Source organism: Miniopterus schreibersii (assembly GCF_964146895.1).
Source record: "Miniopterus schreibersii genome assembly, chromosome: 11".
NCBI classification, from domain to species: domain Eukaryota; kingdom Metazoa; phylum Chordata; class Mammalia; order Chiroptera; family Miniopteridae; genus Miniopterus; species Miniopterus schreibersii.
This window is the reverse complement of record NC_138111.1, coordinates 45,524,575-45,546,871: the sequence shown is the minus strand read 5'-3', so window position 1 is coordinate 45,546,871 and position 22,297 is coordinate 45,524,575. Positions and strand designations below refer to the sequence as shown.

Below are 22,297 nucleotides of genomic sequence, written 5' to 3'. Positions count from 1 at the left end.
GTTGCAGTTGTGATGAGGAAGGGAGTTCATGCACTGGTTCGGTGGCCACGCAAGGTTACCACAGGGCTCATTCCTGCTCCAGAAAGGGAAGCAGGTCATTTCCAGTTCCCGTAACCGCATCATCTCCACTCCCTGGAACCGGGTCATTCTCACTCCCTGAAATTGGGGGTGGATCATCTCTACTCCTCGAAACCGGGGGTGGATCATCCCCACACCCCGCTGAAGAAGGAAGGAAGTCACTGCCAAACTCTCTGCCACCTGCAACTCTGGACTTGATTGTCCCCACCAGGCCTTCAAAGGATCTGAATGTGGCTGACTTTGTCATGTCTCCAAGCTTCCTGCAGATGGCAGAGCCCATGGTGGACAGCGCAGCCGAAGTCTTTTGTTTCACGTAGGCGTTGGAGACCTGAACTTCGTGCCAGCTCCTGGACAGATTCTGCTTCAGCCCCACGGAGGCCCTGAGGCCCAGCTTCCTCTTGAGCTCCAGGCAGCGTCTTTCTTTGGCGGCCAGTGCGTGGCGGAGGGCTACGATTTCAGCTTCCAATTCAGCGAGCTCGGATTTGAGCTCCGTTTGCTCGGCCTCCGTGAGATCCTCTGGCTCGGCAGTCGGATGGGGTTCATAGGGGCCCTCAGAGGGCTCTGCCACGGCGCCTATCATGGGCTGAGAAGCAAGATCTCCGTTAAGAGAGTCCAAGTCCAGCTCTTGGTAGAGAGAGTTGAACTCGTGGCTAGTGGGGAAATAATTTTGGCCGGGAGAGTCGAAATCTAGGCCCGCGGGGTGAGACCCCTGCCCGGTAGGGTGGGGCTCTAGGCCCGAGGGATCCATATCTTCCGGGTGGAGTCGACGCTGCCACCTGCGGATGGAAGCCCCGGAGTGCGGAGTGGACGGTCCGCCCGCGGGTCTGCTTCCGGGTGGGGGGTGAGGGGTGAGGGGTGAGGGGGCGAGGGCGGTGGTGGCCCGGCCTTCGGCGGAGGAACCCGCTCAGCCCTGACGCCGCCGCGCTTGTAACGTGTGTAGACGTAACAGCGGGCTGTGAGGGGGCGGCGCCCGGACGGGTGTTGGAGACGGGTGTTGCCGGCCCTCCTGCCGCAGTAAGTGAGGGCTCCGGCCTTCTGACCGAGCCCGCCTCCCCTGACTTCTGTGTACCACCGCAGCCATTTGCTAACCCTTGAAAACCAGTAGAACTCTGTACTGACAAAAATTTATGAAAAAGGCCAATACATAAAATAAAAACTGCCCGCAAATGGGACAGGGAGGTACTCCTGGCCTTATTACCCTACCTATTTTCCCTTCCCAGGTTCCCCAAGTGACCCCGAGAAACTCCTAGCACCACGCATAAGGTGGATGTGAAGTCGCCTCAGAACTTTTTAAAAAAAATACGTTTTTTAAAAAATACGTTTTTAATGATTTCAGAGAGAGGAAGGAAGAGCGAGAAACATCAATGGTGAGAGAGGGTCGCTGATCCGCTGCCTCCCGCACGCCCCCTGCTGGGGATGAGCCCCCAACCCGGGCCTGCGCCCTGACCCGGAATAGGCCCCGGTCGCGGGATCCGCGGTCCACGCTCAAGGGCCGCCGAGCCGCCTGCCGGCTGCCTGAGGACCTTAGTCCAGTAGTGACTGGCTGCTCCCACGGCGTGAATGAGAGCGTCAGAGGCTTGGGCTAGAACTCAGACAGCGAGTCTGAGCAGCCACACGTGTCTGTTATTTTGGTGGGGAGAAGGTATAAATCTATAATTGTGTAAAATTTAAGCTTCATACATAAGCAAAGTCTATTGTACAGCGAAAATTTAGGAGAGGACTAAGACACATGCAGATGGACAGTGCATGGATTTTTTTTTTTTTTAATATATCTTTATTGATTTCAGAGAGAGGAAGGGAGAGGGAGAGAGAGAGAGAAACATCAATGATGAGAGAGTCACTGATCCGCTGCCTCCTGCACACCCGCAACTGGGGACCCAGCCTGCAACCCGGGCATGTGCCCTGACCAGGAATCGTACCTGGATCTCCTGAATCCTAGGTGGGATGCTCAGACGCTGAGCCACGCCTGGCCAGGCAGTGCATGGGTTTTTAATATTGCAGTTGCATTTTCTTTCTTTTCTAAGTGTTCACTCACATTTCTCAAAGCAGTTCTGCCTACATTACATGGTTATCAGGTGTGGGAGATGGTCTGCACAGTAAAGTAGAAATAGTTGGATCAGGTCTATCAGGATGTCAAACCACCATATTCCCCTATTTCTATTCAGTGCTTCTAATTTATACAGTGGAAAAATTAGGACTTCAATCTTATGAGAGCAGGTGCTCAGGTATCCCATAGGTCATTGCCCAGCTGCGGATTCCCAAGGAATGGTCTTGAGCAAGTCTTAGAGTCTAGCGATTTTGTTGGATACCCTGGTAGTACTTGCAGGCATTAGCTTGTGGAACATGATATGATCCTCAGCAAATTTCAGCAATTTGTCATAGTCATGCCTATGTAGCTGTAATAAAGCATCAAACCAACTTCAGCCCTCCTTTGGTTTATGTTTAATAATTCTTTCACATAACCAAATAGTGTTTACTGGATCGCTCTGATTGTCCCTCCTTAGATTAAAAAATGAGGATTGTTCTTGGAACAGTGAAAACGTTGGAAACATGAAGGCTGATGAGGGATTTGGCTATGTGTATAGAGGCCTGAAAAGGGTAGCAAGGACTGCCTAAAAACTATTTTTTTTCCAGAGAGTGGACTTTTCCTCTGTTGCCTGCAGAAACACTAGTAGTTTCAGGAATGCTCTGACCCAGAACTCCTCTTTCATGAGGATGAAAGGTAAAGAACCCCTTGAATTAAGCTAAATTACATGGAACATACATAGTCCATTCAGAGTTGAGATTTCAAATCACCAGATTTGAACTTCCACTTGATTATCCTTCTCTGAATGATTTTATCCACCAACCTCACTGCCTAGTTTCTTGTTTCTATGCGTCCTGATCTTTCAATGAAAAGTATGAAATCCTTTGTTAAACTTTGATTCCTTTAGGTAATGATTTCCCTCAAAGCAAAATTGACCTGACCTCTCTTAGCAACTTAGTTTTCAGATGCCAAATCAAAACATGGCCTCTGGAAGGGGGCTCCCTACCTAGCAATGTTCTGACCTCCTGAGTAGACCTGGACAAATAAGTAACATGATGAAACAACCCATTTTATTAGGCTTACATATAACCACATAAAAAGAACAGTTATATTTTGAAAACATAGACCTATCAAATGAAATTCAATTTAATTTATAGTGATATTCAACCACTTGTTTGAATAAACTATCCTTTTAGTTTATCAAGTAGTAAACTATTAAATCATTGCTCCATGGTTTTAGAATTTCACATCTCTAGATCAGACAATGAAATAATCTATATTACATAGAAAGGCTTATAAAGTTGGTCATCTGAAACTGAAAGTTTTTTGATGCTATTTCAGCACTAAAAACAGCCAAGAAAATTGATTCAGTAACTTATGAAGAAAGAGCCTGAGAATTGTTTTTCATTCTACAATGGTTTGCTGTCTTTCATTTCCAAGGAAGATATTATTGACCCATTTTTAGTAAAAAATGAATTTTGAATTATTTCTCTATTAAGGTTGATGGATTCATACAAATCCTTTTTAAACATAAAGGTAAATGGTACAACAAAATGATGTTTTTTATCTTAATTCTTAGAAGCCTATATGTTATGTTTTATAAATAAGTTATTGAAACTTGAATTTAAAAAATAAAGCCATACGCTTTACCTTTAGGTAATGATTTCCCTCATAGCAAAATTGACCTGACCTCTCTTAGCAACTTTGTTTTCAGATGCCAAATCAAAACATGGCCTCTGGAAGGGGGCTCCCTACAGGTCTGGGTTGTTTGGGGAAGAAAGAAGTGAGATTGTAGTAATTGATATTGAATCTAGGAATGATTAGGGATTTGTACTAGGGCCAACAGGTTTAACCATTTGACTTGTTTTGTTATAAAAGATCAATATGGAGCTTCCTGATTACGTCGATTTATAAAATAATCCACATTGGTGGGTCCAGTTGCTTCTAAAGAACTGGCAGCCCTAACCAGGTAGCTCAGTTGGTTCGAGCATTGTCCTGATACACCATGGTTGTGGGTTTGAACTCTGGTCAGACCATATACAAGAATCAACCAATGAATGCTTCGATAAGTGGAACGACAAATCTCTCTGTCTGTCTCTCTGTCTCTCTTTCCCTCTTCCTCTCCCTTCCTTTCTCTCTAAAATCAATTAAAAAGAAAAAGAAAAAAGAACTGACAATTTTCCCTGCAGTCTGGTAATTTGCACTGCTAGATTTAACCATAGCGAGTTCTCTAGGGCTTTATCTCTGTTATTATAGAACTATGACCGTGAACGTTTTGTTCATTTTAGCTGAATACGAGGAAAAATGTTTAAATATTTAATTGAGCCTGAAAACAACCGTATAGTTGAAACCCTAATCCAGTCAGAATGTTTCAAGAGTAGGAGGAGAAAATTGGTAGTTGGGCTTTTCTTGTGTAAAGCCAGAATATTATATTTGATTTCAGTTTGCAAGTTATCTCCACTACAATCTCATATCATAGCCCAGCTACATCAATAATATATGCAGTGAGTCACCCTCCCCATAGATATGCTTTAGCATGAACTGAAATATTTGCAGCAGTTTACAGCTGCAAGTGTTATTCTAGCAATCCTCATATTTCAGTAGTTGAGTTGATCTTTGTTTAGGAACAGGATGACATTTCCTTGCAGCATTCTTCCTACATGGACTAATTAGTGTTTTTTTAAAAAAATAATTAGGTATATATAAATTAGGATTTTTTTTTCCTCTGAAGCCCAAGTATACTATAAGGATATTAAATTGGAAGTTATTACTGTTATTCACTGTCTTTGGTGGTGTATATAGTTGTGGCAGGAGTCCCCAAGGGAATTAATTTAAATTCAAAATCTGGTTGAATCTAAAGAACTAGTGTATCCCCCCTCCCCCCAGTGTCCATTTGCATGAGTTGATATGTACAGGATGAAGGGGCTTGTAAGGAGGGATTTCGTGTGTACAGATCCTCAGAGGCAGAGGAAGAGGAATGACAGGGAGATGAAGGGATGGAAAGGAGGGAAAGAAAAATGATCAAAAGATGTAGGAACTTCTCTAGATTAAAAATGAAGATTCTTCTTGTTGGAGACATGAAAGTTGTATATATAAAAAGCCTGCAAAAAGTTGCAAGGGCTCCTTAAGCACTGTATTTTTTTTTTTCCCCTAGAGAATGGGCTTTTCTTTTTTTTTTTTTTAAATGATGGAGAGTTCTTTCCTTTTTTTTAAAATATATCTTTATTGATTTCAGAGAGAGGAAAGGAGAGGGAGAGAGATAGAAACATCAATGATGAGAGAGTCATTGATCGAACCCACAACCGGGCATGTGCCCTGACCGGGAATTGAACCCTGATCGCCTGGATCCTAGGTCAATGCTCAATCGCTGAGCCATGCCCGGCTGGGCTGAGAATGGGCTTTTCCTTTGATGCTTGCAGAAACACTAGTGGCTCCAGAAATTCTCCCATACTTAACCAGAAACTGCCCTCTTAATGTTGAAGATGAAGGGCAAGGAAGCCCATAAACTACTACATATTAAAGCCTATTGCCCTCTATTTAGACAATATGGGCAAACTATAGGGGAATTTCACAATGGAAGGTGTCCTTATTCCATTTTTTCATTTGGATGAGAAAAGTGGTGGGAATAGATGCTGCCTTTTCAGAAGTTTTTATCTTTGTTTCCTTTTTACATTTTGGAGGATAACATGTTGAAACATAAGTCCTAAGGGCAACAGTAGGGAGTCATCTAAGAGAAGAAAGTGGACAAAGCTGGTACATGGGTCAGAAAACCCTTGGTCAGCTATGTGCCAATGGATGTAGGTCGTCTGTGCTCTGCCAAGGAACCTAGGGCTTGGCTTGTTTCTCTAGTCAGGATCTAGAAATTCAGAGAATGCCTTAAAAAGGGAACAGGGTATTGCAAAAAGACAAGATTGATACTTGCCTCTCACTCTCTTGCTCCTCTCCGACACACTTCCTGAATTACATGCAATTTCAACAAAGACTAGACTGCTCCTAAAATGTCTGCAGGGGACCCAGATTACTTGACCTTTAAGCAGAAAAATTTAGCTGGAATATTTATCTGGAAAATGTTTAGATTTTGAGTACTAGGAGATACACCTTTCCTGAAGTGACTGGGCACAAAGTGGACATCTACAGAGAGTGCAGAGCAGAACCACATGAGAGGGCTGACCCTGAACACAGAGGACTCCCAGAAGTAACTGGGGAGACTTGAAGGGAGGGTGTTGAAATCCTGAAGCTTGACACTGAGGGTTTAGAACCAATAAGATGTGGGGGCCGAAGCAGTTTAACTCACTTGTATCCACAGGTTGCATAGGTCTGGGGAAAAATCAGGCTATTAATAGAAAATTCATGACTTTTTAAAGGTTATGACCATTGTGGTAGATTTGCTGTAACATGGAAAACCTGAGGCCTGGCCTTTACTCGCTGGTTGCATAGCTATTCTTGTCTAAAAACTGTCATGCCTGCTATGGCAACAGCACAATTACTTTATTTCCTCAAATCTGAGACACAATCAATTGTAAAACACATCTTCTTTTTAATAAAATGTTTCTAGGAGGAAAACCTATATTAAATTGTACATTGATTTTAAGATGCAATCCTAATTTTAGAAACATTAAAATTCCACAAAAAATGCATTTTAGAATTGAAGGAATACAGTAGTAATGCAGCAAACTACAAACATGACTTCGCTTGATTCTTCTACTGGAGTTCAGAATGGACTTTCATTTAGTTTCCTCTTTCCTTTCTGAATGAAAGAACAGAAGGAAATGAGCAGTTATTAAATATCTGCTGTAATAATAAAATAATGGAGATTTCTAATGTTTATTGACTACTTATTATGTGCCAGGAATTGTTCTAAGTGCTTTCATGTTATTTTATTTACTCCTCATAGCATTCTTTTTCTTTTCAATCCTCAACCAAGGATATTTTTTCCATTGTTTTTTAGAGAGAGTGGAAGGGACAGAGAGAGAGAGGGAGAGAAACATAGATGTGAGAGAGACACATCGATTGGTTGCCTCCCACACGTGCCCTGACAGGGGCCTGGGATCGATCCTGTGATCCTTCAGTCTGCGGGCTGACGCTCTAACCACTGAACAAAACCAGCTAGGGCAATCCTCATAATGGTCTTGAAAGATAGGTATTAGAAATACTATTACTCTCTGTGAGACTCAGTTTCCCCATTTTTGAAGATTAGGAAACCAAGATGCATACAGAATAACTTCTCTGAGGTCACATAGTTATTAAGTAGCAAGCTTAGTATATTAATCTATAAACTTAGGGCTGCTTAGTTGTGTTTTTTTAAAATAAAATGTAAATAACTATGAACACACCATTCAACTTAGAAATAGTATGTTTCCAATGTTTTTGAAACTCTCTGCATGTCCTCCTCTTTCCATCCCCACAGTTAACTTCTACTCCAAATTTTGGGGAGATCATTTCTTTTTTTCTTTTTAAGTTTTTAACACCTATGTATGTATCAATAAATAATGCATTATTTAGTTTTGCCTGTTTTTGAATGTATTTATTTTAATTTAGGCATAATTGACATATAACATGTTAATTTCAGGTGAACAGCATAATTGTTTGATGTTTGTGTATATTGTGAAATGATCACCATAATAAGTCTAGTTAACATCTGTCACTTTATACTCCAGGCATATTGAATTACTGGAGTTCTAAAACCTGCTAGTTCACCATGCTATCTTACCTTTAGGCCTTTGCCCATATTGCTCTTTCTGCCTGGAATGCTTATTTCCTGGCTAACTCTTGTCCACCTATCAGCAGTTGTCTGGTTACAAAAGCCTTCCTCCACTAAATTCTCTTTTGGGACTTCTCCTAGAATCAACAGAGGGGGCTCTCTACTGTCATTTCAAGATTTAGTCAGAATTGGTTTTCCAAAGTTACTGAATAAAACCCCATGTTGCACTTGGTGCCTGGAAAGACTGTATAACTATTTATACTATCCTAGAGCATCAACGTAGGATCCAGGAGATCGGGATTCGATTCCCGGTCAGGGCACATGCCCAGGTTGCGGGCTGCAGCCGATCAGTGACTCTCATCATTGATGTTTCTATCTCTCTCTCTTCCTCTCCCTTCCTCTCTCTGAAATCAATAAAGATATATTAAAAATAATAATAATAAATAAAATAAAATAAAATATTTAAAATCAAAAGTTTATTTTTTTTAAGTATGCAACAAAGGCGTACTGCTATAGTAGTTTAGTATAGTAGTAACTGTAATGAACAGGAAACATGGAAAAACCACTTAGAATTGTCAGTACCCAACTTTTAAAGTGTCCTTAGGGTGGGGGTAGGGCATAGATCTCATCCTTGTTGAAAAAGAAAGAGATGGATAAATGCATATTATTTTCATTTGCCTTCAGGGCTTTTGGCTAGATTCCAGAAGACTTTCTCCAAGAGCATCAGGATAAAATCCATCCTCTTTGCCTGGAGTAAGTTCTCTGGTTCAAAAGAAAACCTCTTGCTTGGTTTCCTCTTTGTGTTTTTCTGACACCAGCTGCTTATCTGTTTGATATCTCACCAAGAAATACCTCAAGGGATGGGTGGTGAATGGGAAGTAAAAATCAAATTACTTTGTTATATAATTAAAAAAAAAATCCTCACCCGAGAATATGTTTATTGATTTTTAGAGAGAGAGAACTGGAGAGAGAGAAACATCAATTGGTTGTCTCCTGCAGGCCCCCCTACTGAGGATCAAACCCGAAACCTAAATATGTGCCCTGACCAGGAATCAAACCTGCAATTTTTTGGTGTACAGGATGATGCTCCAACCAACTGAGCCACCTGGCCAGGGCCTTTGTTACATACTTCAAAAAAATAAACTTTTGATTTTAAATATTTTATTTATCATTTTTTTAATATATCTTTATTGATTTCAGAGAGAGGAAGGGAGAGGAAGAGAGAGAGATAGAAACATCAATGATGAAAGAGTCATTGATTGGCTGCAGCCCGCAACCTGGGCATGTGCCCTGACGGGGAATCGAACCCTGATCTCCTGGATCCTAGGTCGATGCTCAACCACTGAGCCACGCCCGGCTGGGCTAAATATTTTATTTTTAAAAATTATTTTTTTAGCACCCTTCCTCTAGGGAGCACGTCCATGCCATTCCTTTCTCCCTCTCTTTTCCTCACAGGCACGTATCTACTAAACTCCAAGGGACCCCATGAGACTTGCAACCAGGGGAGCAATAGGTAGCAGCAGCTCGTCCCAGGCTAACCCCCTGAACCTGTCTTTAGGGCCCCCTTTTCTCTGACTTCCCAGTGAGCCAAAGCAGCCCAGCCTAGGCTGTCTTGCTGCTTCTTCTATGCCCTTCCTTGTTTCACTGTCCTAAGTGTGATTTTGCTGTGGTCAAGAAATTCTTGCTTGCTTTTCTTAAAAAAATAAAGAGTAAAAAAAAAAAGAAAGAAAATCTTTTTATTTTTTATTTTTCAATTACAGTTGACATCTAGTATTATAGTAATTTCAGTGTATAACCCAGTGATTGGACATTATATAACCTACTAAGTGACCATCCCGATAAATCCTGTACCCATTTGACACCATATATAGTTGTTAGAATATTATTGACTATATTTCCTATGCTGTACTTTACCTCTCCATGACTATTCTGTAACAACCAATTTGTACTTCTTAATCCCTTCGCCTTTTCCACCCATTCCTCCAACTCTCCTGCCATCTGGCAACCATCAAAATGTTTTCTGTATCTATGAGTCTATTTCTGTACTGCTTGTTCGTTTGTTATTTAGATTTAATTATTGATAGATATGCATTTTATCACCATTTTATTGTTCATATTTTTTATCTCTTTTCTTTTTTTTAATCCTCACCCAAGGATATTTTTCCCACTGATTTTTAGAGAGAGTGGAAGGGAGAAAGGGGGTGGGGAGAGAGAAACATCAACGTGAGAGAGACATATCAATTGGTTGCCTCCCACTTGTGCCCCAACGGGGGCTGGGGATGAACCTGCAACCATAGTACGTGCCCTTAGCTGGCATCAAACCTAGGACCCTTCAGTCTGTGGGCTGATGCTCTAACCACTGAGCAAACTGGCTAGGGCCTCTTCTTCTTCTTACAGAAGACCCTTTAACATTTCATGTAGTACTGGTTTGGTGGTGACGAATTCCTTCAGATTTTTCTTGTCCTGGACGCTCTTTATATGTCCTTTAATTTTGAATGATAGCTTTGCTGGGTAGAGTAACCTTAGTTATAGGTCCTTGCCTTTTATCACTTTGAATATTTCTTGCCACTCCCTTCTGGCCTGCAAAGTTTCTGTTGAGAAATCAACTTACAGTCTTATGGGAGCTGCCGTAGGTAACTAATTCCTTTTCTCTTGCTACTTTTAAGATTCTTTCTTTGTCTTTAATCTTTTGCATTTTAATTATGATGTGTCTTGGTGTGGGCCTCTTTGGGTTCGTCTTATTTGGGACTCTCTGTGCTTCCTGGACTTGTATGTCTACTTCCTTCACCAACTTAGGGAAGTGTTCTGTCATTATTTTTTCAAAAAGCTTTTTAATTCCTTGCTCTTTCTCTCTTCCTTGCTTTGGAACCCTGGACTTGGAGGCCTGGTCTGGGGCTGGGATCCCTTGCTCCTCAGGGCATACCTCTGTGGCCAAGATAGTTCTCCCAAAATTATCCGCTACACGTGGGTGTGGGACCAGCCCATTTCATGTCTCCACCCCAATACCAGCCTCGATGTGGCTTCTTCTTTAAATCCCTAGCTGTAGGACTTCCATTCAGGTAGATTTCAGGTGGTTTTGAATGATGGTTGTTTTGTAGTTTAATTGTTATTGTGATGTGATTGTGGGAGGATTTGAGTACCACATTTATGTATGCTGTCATCATGACAGGAGGTCAAAGCTTTTAATTTTTGAATTGTTTTTGTTACACATAAAAGTTCCAAAGATAGTACAGAGTTCCTATATCCTCTCTCCCAGTTTCCCCTCTTATTTACATTTTACATTATAATGCTACATTTGTCACATCTAAGGAATTAACATTGGTATATTCTGTAAAAATCCTACGATTCGGATTTCACTGCATAGTTAATTGTTGATTTTAACACCTACAAAAAAGGAAGACAACTTTATTTACAAATTTGTATGTCAGCTTTCTGATGTTTTTTCCAGTTTCCTATTCACAATTCTGTAATAATTTTGAATACTGGTTCTGAATATTAAAATATATTCTTTTGCAGTTGGGATTTCTAAAAATTTCATTGGAAACTTCATAAAATGTTTTATGCAAACCTAAATATGCATATCTTAAAATATTTTTTTCTAATGCTATTTATCTGTTTCTTGGAAATGGTATCACTTTGGCTGTTAGTCTCTTTTCTTTTTCTTTGTTACTTGGTGTTTTGACCAGTAGAATAGAGGCATTTACAAGTGAGAATCTGTATGTATATGTGTCTATATGTGAGTGCATGCATGCATATGTGTACAAGTGAGTGCCCATGCATAAGCATACTCATGTGTTGGATCAACAAAGAGAACTGCATTTACCTTTAGCAGCAGAAGAAATTTTTACTGAATATGACCCACATACTCTTTTAAGCACTTCACATATGTTATCTCATTTGATGCTGACCATAATCCTATGAGACTATTACTATTATTGTTCCCATTTTTATAGATGAGTAAACCGAGACAGAGATAGGTTAGGTAATAGTGGCTGGGCTGGATTTCAAACCTAGGTCTAGGTCTACTTAATTCCATGGCATGTCCCTGGAACATCCCCATTATTCCTTTTCCTCTTGAGATATGGCACATATATATAACTCTTATAATATCTTTGTGTTTATATTGTAGAAATATATCCCTCAGACTTAATTTTAAAAATAGAAATAAAACATACATGAAGTGGTCAAATCTTGCATATATAACTTAAGGTACTTGTACATATGTACATACCCATGTAACATCCCCACCAGATCAAGACATAGAATATTTCTGACACTCCAGAAGCCTGTCTCATGCCCCTTTCCAATGATAACCATTCACCCCCCACCCCCACCCCCCAGGTAGTTGCTGATCTGGCCTTTATATCATAAATTTTGCCTGTTTTGGACAGTCTATAAATAGAATCATATAAGCCTGCCTTTTTTGTGTGGCTTCTTTTATGATTCATTTATGTTATTATGTATTTATTTTGAAGTATCTTTTTTATTGCTATGTTTAATGTCCCTTTAAAGCTAACATTTCCTTCTAGCTACAAAAGTAATACATTTTCAAAGTAGAGAATTTGGAAAATAGGGAAAAGCACAGAAGGAAAATAAAAATGACTGGCAACTCCACTATCCAGAGATAATTATTGTTAATGCTTTTGATTTTTCCCTGCCAGGCTTTTTTTCTATGCATATATGATTACTAGATTTGGGTTATATATACATTTCTGTTTTATAACCTTTTATTGTCTCTTAACAGTTTATCATGAACATTTTCCATGTTATTAAAAATACATTTTTTACAAAGATTAAAATTTTTTCAATCAATTTTATTTAAAAAATTATGGGGGTTTTTCTTGGTGTGAGGGAATATGTGAATCATTCACAGGACAAAATTCAAAAGCTGCAAAAATGTGTGTAATAAAAAGTCTCCTATTCTTACCCTAACCCCACCCCCCACCCCCTGGCAGCTCTTCCATCCCCCACCCCAGGATCCAGTGTTACCAGTTTCCAGTGTAGTCTTCTGGAACTATTCTGTGCAATAGAAAAAAAATACATGTATATGTTATTTTTTTACCCTTCTTATGCACACATTTTGTGTACTATTTGCACCTTGCTTTATTTTTATTTATTTAAATTTATTGATATCAGAGAGAGGAAGGGAGAGGAAGGGAGACATAGAAACATCAATGATGAGAGAGAGTCATCGATTGGCTGCCTCCTGCACACCCCCTACTGGGGATCAATCCTGAAACCTGGGCACGTGCCCTGATTGGTTCATAGGTTGATGCTCAACTACTGAGCCACTCTGGCTGGGCTGCCCCTTGATTTCTTTACTTAATAAGGTTTCTTAGAGATTACTCCACATCAGTCTTTCTACATCAGTATTACGAACTTTTTGTCCTTTAATATATAATAAAATGCTTACTTTACTCATATTGAGTGAAATACAAATTACAGCTGCACTGAGAGACCATTTTTCATCTGATTGACAAAAATAAAATGGCATTCTTTATTGTTAAGGGTATAGGAAATAATAACAATATTAATAATATAGCACTATTCCAAATAGTTAATTTGTAATAAGTCATTTAATCCTCACAGGAATTATATGAAGTAGGTTCTATTTTTATGCCCATTTTATAGAAGAGGAAACTGATGCATAAAAAGTTTAAGCAACTTATCCAGGGCACTCTTAATACAATGCTGGGGTGGGGGCATAAACTGATATAATCTCTAGGAAGAGAAATTAGGCAATAACTATCAAAGTTATGCATTTACTCTTTGATCACAATTGTACTTTTAGGAATTTATTATATATTCCCATATGTGAGAAATTATACATATATAAAGTTATTTTTTTTGTAGCAGTGTTTGTAGTAAAGCATCGAGAGCTGAATGGAGAGCTGAGCTGCCAAAATGAAAGGAACAGTCAAGGCTTTCATTACTTACAGCTCTAGTATAAAGCAATAGACTAACCAAAAGAAAGCACAGGCTCCCCTAGTGTTTCATTCTTCCACATGGAACAACACCCAGTGAGGGTCAGGTGGATCAGTGCAGATGTGAGAAACTTCTCACTGCCAAGGGAGCCCTGAACAAAAGGCTCCTGCCATTTTATGGGCCCAGGGACTGGGAGGAAGGATTGGGGAAGGGGGTAGGAATGGAAAAATAGTACTCACTGAATCCTAAGTTAGAGTAGAGAAAAATGTCTTCAAGGTTCCCCTTCCTCCCTGAGACATTAGTCTCAGCAGAGATGTCTGGGAAAGTCCCTGATAAAGAGGCTTCAAAATGTAGGTGCCTGGGCTAGGAATGCAGATTTGTGTAAGAGCATGGTTGACTGGGGGCCTGAGTCCTTGACAACAACTCACTCTGAGACTGCGGTGCACTGGCTGTGCCCCAAATCTGATGTGGGAGGGCAATTTTTCTTGAGAGACCTGCTAGGTAAACTCTGTAATTGCCTCTGGTCGGGCCTGAGAGATCACACATTGGTTTTTGGCCAAGAGTCAGACTCCTCACTAAGATTAGAAACGATTCAAATGTTCTTCAGTAGGATATTGGTTGAATGAATTGTGGCAAACCCATACAGTTCTTATAATATAGCAGTGAAACATGATTTTCAGTGGCAGCAGAGTTAGAATCTTAGTTGGAAATAGATGATTTACTTAAAATGAATAATTGAAGAGTTTTCAGTGGGTTGAAGGATAGTGCAGCAGTCAGGGCTAGCAACAGGGAAGCAGTTACTATCCATGAGCCTGAATAGGTATAGGAAGGAATGGTTCCAGAAACCCCTTAAGAGCTCTGGCCTATGGTAGCAGCAAATAGCCACTGCCAAAGTATGGCCCCACAGGAAGGGAGCAAGAGGAATAAGTACCCTGACCTCTTTCCTTCCACCCTTTTAATCAGAACAGTCATCTCTTGTTGATGCTTCTGTCTGCCAAACATAACCTGAAGCCAGAAGGTAAGGGAACCTGTTTGATGCAGTCTACAAAGATTAACCTTTCAGGGCACAAAGTAGGGAGGAAAAGAGTGGAGAAAGTGGAAAAGGGTGGAGATTGAAGCTGCAAACAAAATATCTAGCTCAATGATATTGTACAAATATATAATTGTTTAATCTATCATCTGTTGTCGAGCTTTTAGTTGGCTTCCAGATTGTCTTTTTGCTTTTATTGATTTATTTTTAGTCTTCATCATTTTTATTTGACTTAATTGATAAATAAATGCAAGAGAATGGCTGTGAAACCACTGGCAATGTGGTAAACTTTAAAGCATTTATTTTACCTTCACTCACTTATTATATTTCTTGGAATGGGAATATATACATTTTTCACCAGTAAATGCTGAATGCTTTACAATTACCCTATTTGCAGAAACTTGAAAATCATCCCAATTAAATGAAAAAAAAATACACAAAAAGTTTTCTTTTATTCTTACAATTTAAAATATATTCAAAATAACATTTTTACAGCAGCAAAAACTTTTAGCTAAAAGTTCAGAACTGTAGTTTCATAAGCTTAAATGGCCACATTCTAATTTAATTATCTTGATTATTAGCACTCGGAAAAAAATACTGTGGCTCCTAAAACAAGGCAGACTACCAATTGGTACAGTTTTCCCTTCTGGGCACTCATAGCTTTTTCCTTGATTATTATTTTAATTTCATCTGTTCAAACACAGACAACTGCTTCAACTTTAAAGGAAGTTTAAATGGATTTTGGGCATTTAATATGGGTGATGCTTGCTAAGATTTAAGACTTCCAACAGTGAGAAGCAGAAGATGACCTACCATTAAAATTATCCTAAGGGACTTACTACCAGTGTAATCTGGTATTCAGCATCAACAGTTTTGAATTACGTGGTATTTCTTCACAAACATAGCACCTCATTAAATGTCAGGCAAACACTTTGCAATCACAATAAGAATAGAGACTAAGTTCCAAAGAGAATCGAATTATGTGATTCACTTAAGATAACCTTGCAAGACAAGTCTTAGGCATAATCAAGATAGGAATGCAGTCTGTTGGTTCCCACGCTCCCAGTAGGTGCTCACCTATATGGGCACCATCTTATTAAGATGTGGTACTTACTACAAGTATTTCCAAGCTCCCTGGACTAACTGCACATTGAAATGATCTTCTTTTTGCTTTTATAAACATTCTTTTATTTAAATCTTTGCATGCCCATTTTTATAAGGTATATTCATAGAAGTAGAGTGACTGGGCCCCACTTTTAAGATTTTTGATATATATAACCTTCAGAAAAATTTTAACAATTTACCCACCAGCAGAATGTGAGTTTGTTCTCTTGCATTCTTGTTAACACAAGGTATTATCATTAGTCTTTGACAATTTAATAGGGAAAAATATTACATCTTACTGTTTTAGTTTATATTTCTTAGATTACTAGTTGAATTTTAAATATTTTCACTGGCCATCTGTGGCTCTGTTGTTTCGTTAAATTACATCCCTGTTTTAGTACAAATCCTTGCTCTCATTTGTGCCTAGTGCCCTTCAAGTCATAGATCCTCTGTTTTGTCTTCCAAAGATTAAACCTTTAATATTTTGTGATGATCTTTGCCATGATTACTTGACTAGAGTTGGGGGAGAGTTATAGGGGTGCCTAACTCCCTGTTTTTTTAACCAATCCTCATGTTTTCAGTAACAGTTTCACACCACCATCCTCCTTTTCCTACTTCAGGAGACACCTGATGCTGCCAATTCCTGAGCCTTTTAGTGGTTATGCAATGTAATTTGCTTTGATTCTTTACTTTCTCCACCACCAATTTAGGATTCAAAATTTCTCAAGTTAAGTTATTACTCTTTCCTCTGCTTTCCGTCTTTCTCATTTTTGCCGTGGTTATTTCTTCTCCTAATCTCTGTTCTTATATATTATGCCTTAAAATTTACCTCCACTGTCATTTTAGTGAGTTTATTGGAGAACATGGAGTTTGAACAGGAAGTCCCAAGTTGGATTTTTGTCTTAAAGTTGAAAGTATTTTACTGGGCCTTGTTAGGTTGGTAGATACTACAGATGACTCATAGATTCAGAAGAGACAGCTGTTTAGAACAGAGAGCCTTGAAGTTACCTAACACCAATTCAAGGAAGGCTCCTCTACTGATGAAAATTCTTTTCATGACCTCTTGGAATATCTCTGCACTCTCATTTATAAAGGTATGAAATATGGGTCGCTCATGTGAAAACATTTGTGAACTTGTTCATTTGCATGCACATTTATTATATTCACAATTCCGATTAAGCCTCTCAGGAACATAGCAAAATATTTAATAATTTCTGCTGCATGAGCACTGATAATAAGAATGGATAGCAGCTGAAATAGAGTCCAGGAGGCCTTCTGCTGGGCCATTTGTATGCTGGATCAAGAGGTGATCTGTGCCAGAGGGGAGGTCTAGGATGGGGAGAGGGTGAGGAAGAGTATACTCAGTGCACTGCTGTTTGCCAACTAGTATGGAAGTATTTTCATATTTTATGGTAGGTATGGCTACAATGGTACATTTAACTAATTGTCAGCCCTAAGCCTTTCTCTTTTGCTCCAACCATACTGCCCTTATGTGAATTATTAATCCTCTCTAGTATGCTCTAGATGTTACTTTAGCCTATGTTTTTACCTACGTTGTCTGTCACTGTCTTATTTCTTCTACTCAGTACCTTTTTCAGCTTTCTTTAGATGATGGATCCCATTTATTAGACTCAGGCCCTCACCAGTTCCTTAGCCAGTCTTGAAGATAGTGGAAGTCTAATCGATAATAACAGCAACCTAGTGCTTGCTTTCCAACAAGAGCCCTGGCTGTCTAGGTAATCCCTGAGCTGTAGCTTTCCGTTTCATCTCCCAATCTTGGCTTTACTCGTAAGGTAGACTCTTGCCTCAGTTTCTCTCCCCAGTATGCTTTGCACCTGATACCTTTTGGTGTATTCTACTTCCTTTGAGTTCCCCCTCTTCCCAATCACTTTTTGTAGCCCTGCTGCAAATGGACATAGTTAGCCTGGAATCATGATGTAGCTAGCTACCTATGTGGCTTTGAGCATACCTGCCACCTCTGCTCTGTTCTCTACTCCTGGGTTGCACTCCTTTGGTATTGATGCTTGCCCAACCCATGGCCAGGTATAACTGTATCCTTCAGATGCTCTCAAATAGCTTTTGGCATACCGTATTACATACTGGCATTGGAGGTTTCCAACTAAACAGGCCCTCCAAAATATCTAATGATGAAGCTCACAGTGGGCAAGTGCCACCCAGGTACCCAGAGCTTCCAATTAGCTCTTTAGTCCTCTCTTACCTGTGATAAGATAACCAAAGATTATCAGACACTTGAGGAAAGAAAGATATCAAAGCATGCAATCACAAAAAAATAACTTAGAGAAAACAGGGACAATGTAGGGAGAAGAAAAAAAGTTTTAAAATTCTCATTAAAATTCTCAGAGAAATAAGAGAAGATACATTAATCAGGAAAACAGGAGGAGAACATTATAAAAGGAATATTTTGGAATAAAAAAAGAACTTAAAAACTAAAAGGAACGCAAAAATGATAAACAATAGAAGAGTTAGGCAATGAAATTGAAGATATCTCTGAATATAGAGCAAAAATAATAGTAATAAAAGAAGTTAAAAATAAGAGATAAAAAACATTAGAGTGTTGTGCTAGCAGACCTAACAGCTGAATGTTAGAGATTCCAAAAAAAAGAGCTAGGAAAATGGAGGTGAGGAATTTGTCAGTGAAATAAGTCGAGAAAATTTCACAGAACTAAAGGAATCCGTTTCAATCTAATTTCATAAGGTACATCATTGTGAAGTCCCAGAACTCAAGAAACAAAGAGAAGATTTTATAAATAGAGGGAGCGAGGGAATGAGACAGAGAAGAGAGAGGGAAGGGAAGGGCGGGGAGGGGAGAGAGGTCAAATGCAATAGGCTAGGAATTAGAATAGCTTCAGGTTTTTCAAGAGCGATACTGGAATCTAGAAGGCAGTGGAGCAATACCTTTAGCATTTAACCTGGAATTCTGTACCTAGCCAAGTTATCAGTCAACTGTGAAGGCAGAATGAAGACATTTTTAATACACACAAAGCATCATATTTTATCTCTCATGCACCCTTCCCTAGGAAAACAAGGGAGAGGAAGACAGGGGAAATGAAACAGGTGATACCGATGAGGCCAAAGGAATTCTCAGGATTAATGATGAAGGAAGATCCCAGGATGAGAGTTATGTACCAAGGCATTGAGGGCAACTAGTTCATATTGAAACAGTTCAAAGGGCTCTGGAAGATGCTCCTTTAAAATGCAATTGATAGATTACCTGATTCATATGAATGTCTTGTGTCAGATTCACACTACTGAAAAAGAGTTAGTGGTAATTCAAACTAGGGTAACAAAATCAAGCCAGAGAGAGTCGAAAGTGGATGCAGACCTGGGAGATAGTTTGAACAGGGCAGGACATATCAGTATACAAGAGATACCACCTAATAATAGGAAGGAGATTAAATTATATTGCTCCAAAGCCAGGTGGATTATATGGTCTGATGGCATTTATTGATATTTGATTTTCATATTGCTCATTTCATCCTTACTTCTTAAGAAAGAAGTAGTCTCTAGTGTCAAGGATATTACAATTAGTATAGTTTTATTATCATTTCCATTTGGACCCAAAATATCAAGACTTTAGGCCTTAAGTCTTAAAATTGTGTCCTTTCTGTCTAGGTAGCTCCTCTTTTTAAAAATATTTATGTTTATGTAACGTGAACATCCAGACAAAAATAGTATCTGCTTTGGTGACTCTAGGTAATGGGATCTACTGCAATTGTCAAAGGAATGCCACTGTAGTTAGTCTTGTTCTAGTATCTTACTGGTTTGTGTTGGCCTTGATCTCTTTCTGTGTCAGATTCTCCTGTAGTTGATTTGCTCATTTCCTTGTATCAAGGATTTCATACAGATATCAGGTATTTCTCAGGCTCTCCACCTGCAATACTTCATTTAGTTTAGAGCCTTCAATAACTACATGAAGATTTGTGGTCCTGTCTAAAAAGTTCTCCCTCTTCCTCTCCCCCTCCTCTTTCCTCCCTTCCTCCAGTGTGTTGCTCTGAGTGTGTTCCTATACAGGCAGGAGGGGTGTTAGAAAAGAAAGAGAACATTCCAGTTTTAAAAAGACTATTTATTACATTGTCATATCTTGGGGTGCTATAACAAAATACCATAGACTAGTGGCTTAAACGACAGCCATTTATTTCTCACAGTTCTGGAGGCTGGAAAGTCCAGGGTCAAGGTGCCAGCAGATTTGATTCTTGGTGAGAGCTCTCTTTCTGGCTTGCAGGGCTCTCTCTCTCTCTTCCTAGCTTGCAGATGGCTACCTTCTTCCTGTATCCCCACAGGTTGGAGAGAGAGAGAGCTCTTGTATCTCTTTTTCTTGGAAATATTCTAATCCTATTATGGGGCCCCACCCTCATGACCTCAGCTAAACCTAATTACTTCCCAAGGGCCCCACCTTCAATCAACATTACATTGGGGTTAGGGCTTCATCATAAGAATTTGGAGAGGGCAAAAGCATTTAGTCCATAACAATGCATGGAAGCCATACTTTTTTTCCCTATTGAGCTCCATAAAAATTCCTGGCTGCAACCACTGTGCATTCATTTATTGATTATCTCATGTCCACTATTTATAGAGTAGCACTCCTTAAATTTTAGTGTACATATGGTTCACCTGGGGGAATTTTGTTAAAATGCAGATGATTCAGATTCTAGGGTAAGTTTTAAGAGTATGTTTCTAAGAATCTCCTAGGCAATGCTGATGTTGCTGGTATAGGGACCACACTTTGAGTAGTAAGGATGTATATAACCACAAATATTCAGAAGAATTTATTTGGAAATTTGGAGTAAAAAGGATTTGGGCTTTGTTTAAAAGTATCAAGCATGACTATGTGCAAATGAACAGTTCTGTCTAATATCTGTTCAGTATAGCTTAATATGTTAAAAACTATATTTGGTATCAAGTAGTATGTTAGATAGAATAGATTTTATGTTTGGAAATTGCCGGGGCTTCCATTGACCTAATTTCCTGTAGATATTAGAGATCTGTTCTCCTGGGATGGAAATAAGCAAGGATTATCCCCTTTTGGAAGAAGTATGTAGAAGAAAGGACAAAAACAGCAAAGAGAATGTTAGGATGGACAGGGATCAACAAAATTTCTTGCTAAGAGCGTTCTCTTTAAAAATGTCATTGAAAATCAAACTAGTTTTATTTATCAAACTTTAAGACACAGAAAAATCACCTAGATTTACTTGAGGACAGTGCAAATTACTGGACTCCTTGCCCCAAGGTTCTGATTCAGTAGATTTAACAGTGGGGACAGGGGAAGCAAAAATTTGTATTTTAAACAAACATTCCCAAGGCATTTGGTCCCTGGACCATTATTTTGAGAAGCATTGCATTAGAAAGATTTGTAGTAGTCTCTGGAGAAAGAAAATAAAATAAAACACATAACAAAACCAGGCAAATCTTTTTATCTATTTCAATTAGAGTGTTTAAGTTACTGTAGAAACAAGGACACCCCACTGGTCAGCCGACAGGTCTATCAGATATCTAACTGCAAATTAAGCAGGCTCAAACCCTGTATTAGTATTCAGAGTCAGGACTGATGGCCACAGTTCATAGGGACATGGAGGTAGGAATCTTAGAGGCTTTACAAATTTATTTTTGCCTGTGACTGGTAATAACAGATACATTTTATATTGTGTTCCTGGAAACATACATATGCAGAGATACACTCATGCAACACATATGCATACATTTATTTACTTCATCAAATAACCTCTGATATAGTTTTTTCATTATGTTTAAATTTTAAAAAATTATGGTCATGACCCATTAAATCTATTGTATAACTACTGTGTTATAACTTGCTGCTTGAGAAACACTAATCTAGTGCCGTCACTTTATTTTACAAATGAGAAAAACAAACTTGGAGAGGTAAAACTTTTCCAAAATCACAAAGCTATGAATAATAGAACTCATATCTAAGACTTTTCATCTAATGATCTGTCCACCACAGCCTACTGTACACATAAATGTTTGTTTTATTGCAATTAGCCTGTTTTCTCTCAGGATAAAATGACCTATTTGTATATACTGTACTAGATAGCATAGCTAGTTGAAAGATTTTGAAGGGCACAAATGTCTTTTCCCTAAATGAACCACTAGATGGTAGTGTAAACTCTTCTCATGGTGGACTATGCCGCCAAGCCAAGGTGAATTCAGGTTTGTTTATTTGCACCCTTATCTGATACTGCTTTATAGATTGGTAGCATTTCTCTCTGGATAAGCTGAGCTTTATGTCCATCCTGAAGAAGCTGTTTTTCATGACTTTACAAGTAGGATATATTGTGTTACTTGGTATTTCCTTTTTTCACCTGCATGGAAGAGAGATTTAGAATAACAAACATGCACATGTTTCCAGCATCCCCAAAGGGCCTTTTTGTTTTGTATTCAATATTGTTTTTCTTTT

At 39.2% G+C, this 22,297-nt stretch overlaps 1 protein-coding gene across 1 annotated transcript; it reads right to left on the bottom strand.

The window, feature by feature from the left end:
- Positions 1–67: 67 nt before the first annotated feature.
- TPD52L3 (TPD52 like 3) lies at positions 68–826 on the bottom strand (the record flags this gene model as incomplete). Its single annotated transcript, XM_081150774.1, has 1 exon — positions 68–826. One exon carries the CDS (start codon positions 824–826, stop codon positions 68–70), a length of 759 nt encoding a protein of 252 aa, XP_081006900.1.
- Between the last annotated feature and the right edge of the window lie 21,471 nt (positions 827–22,297).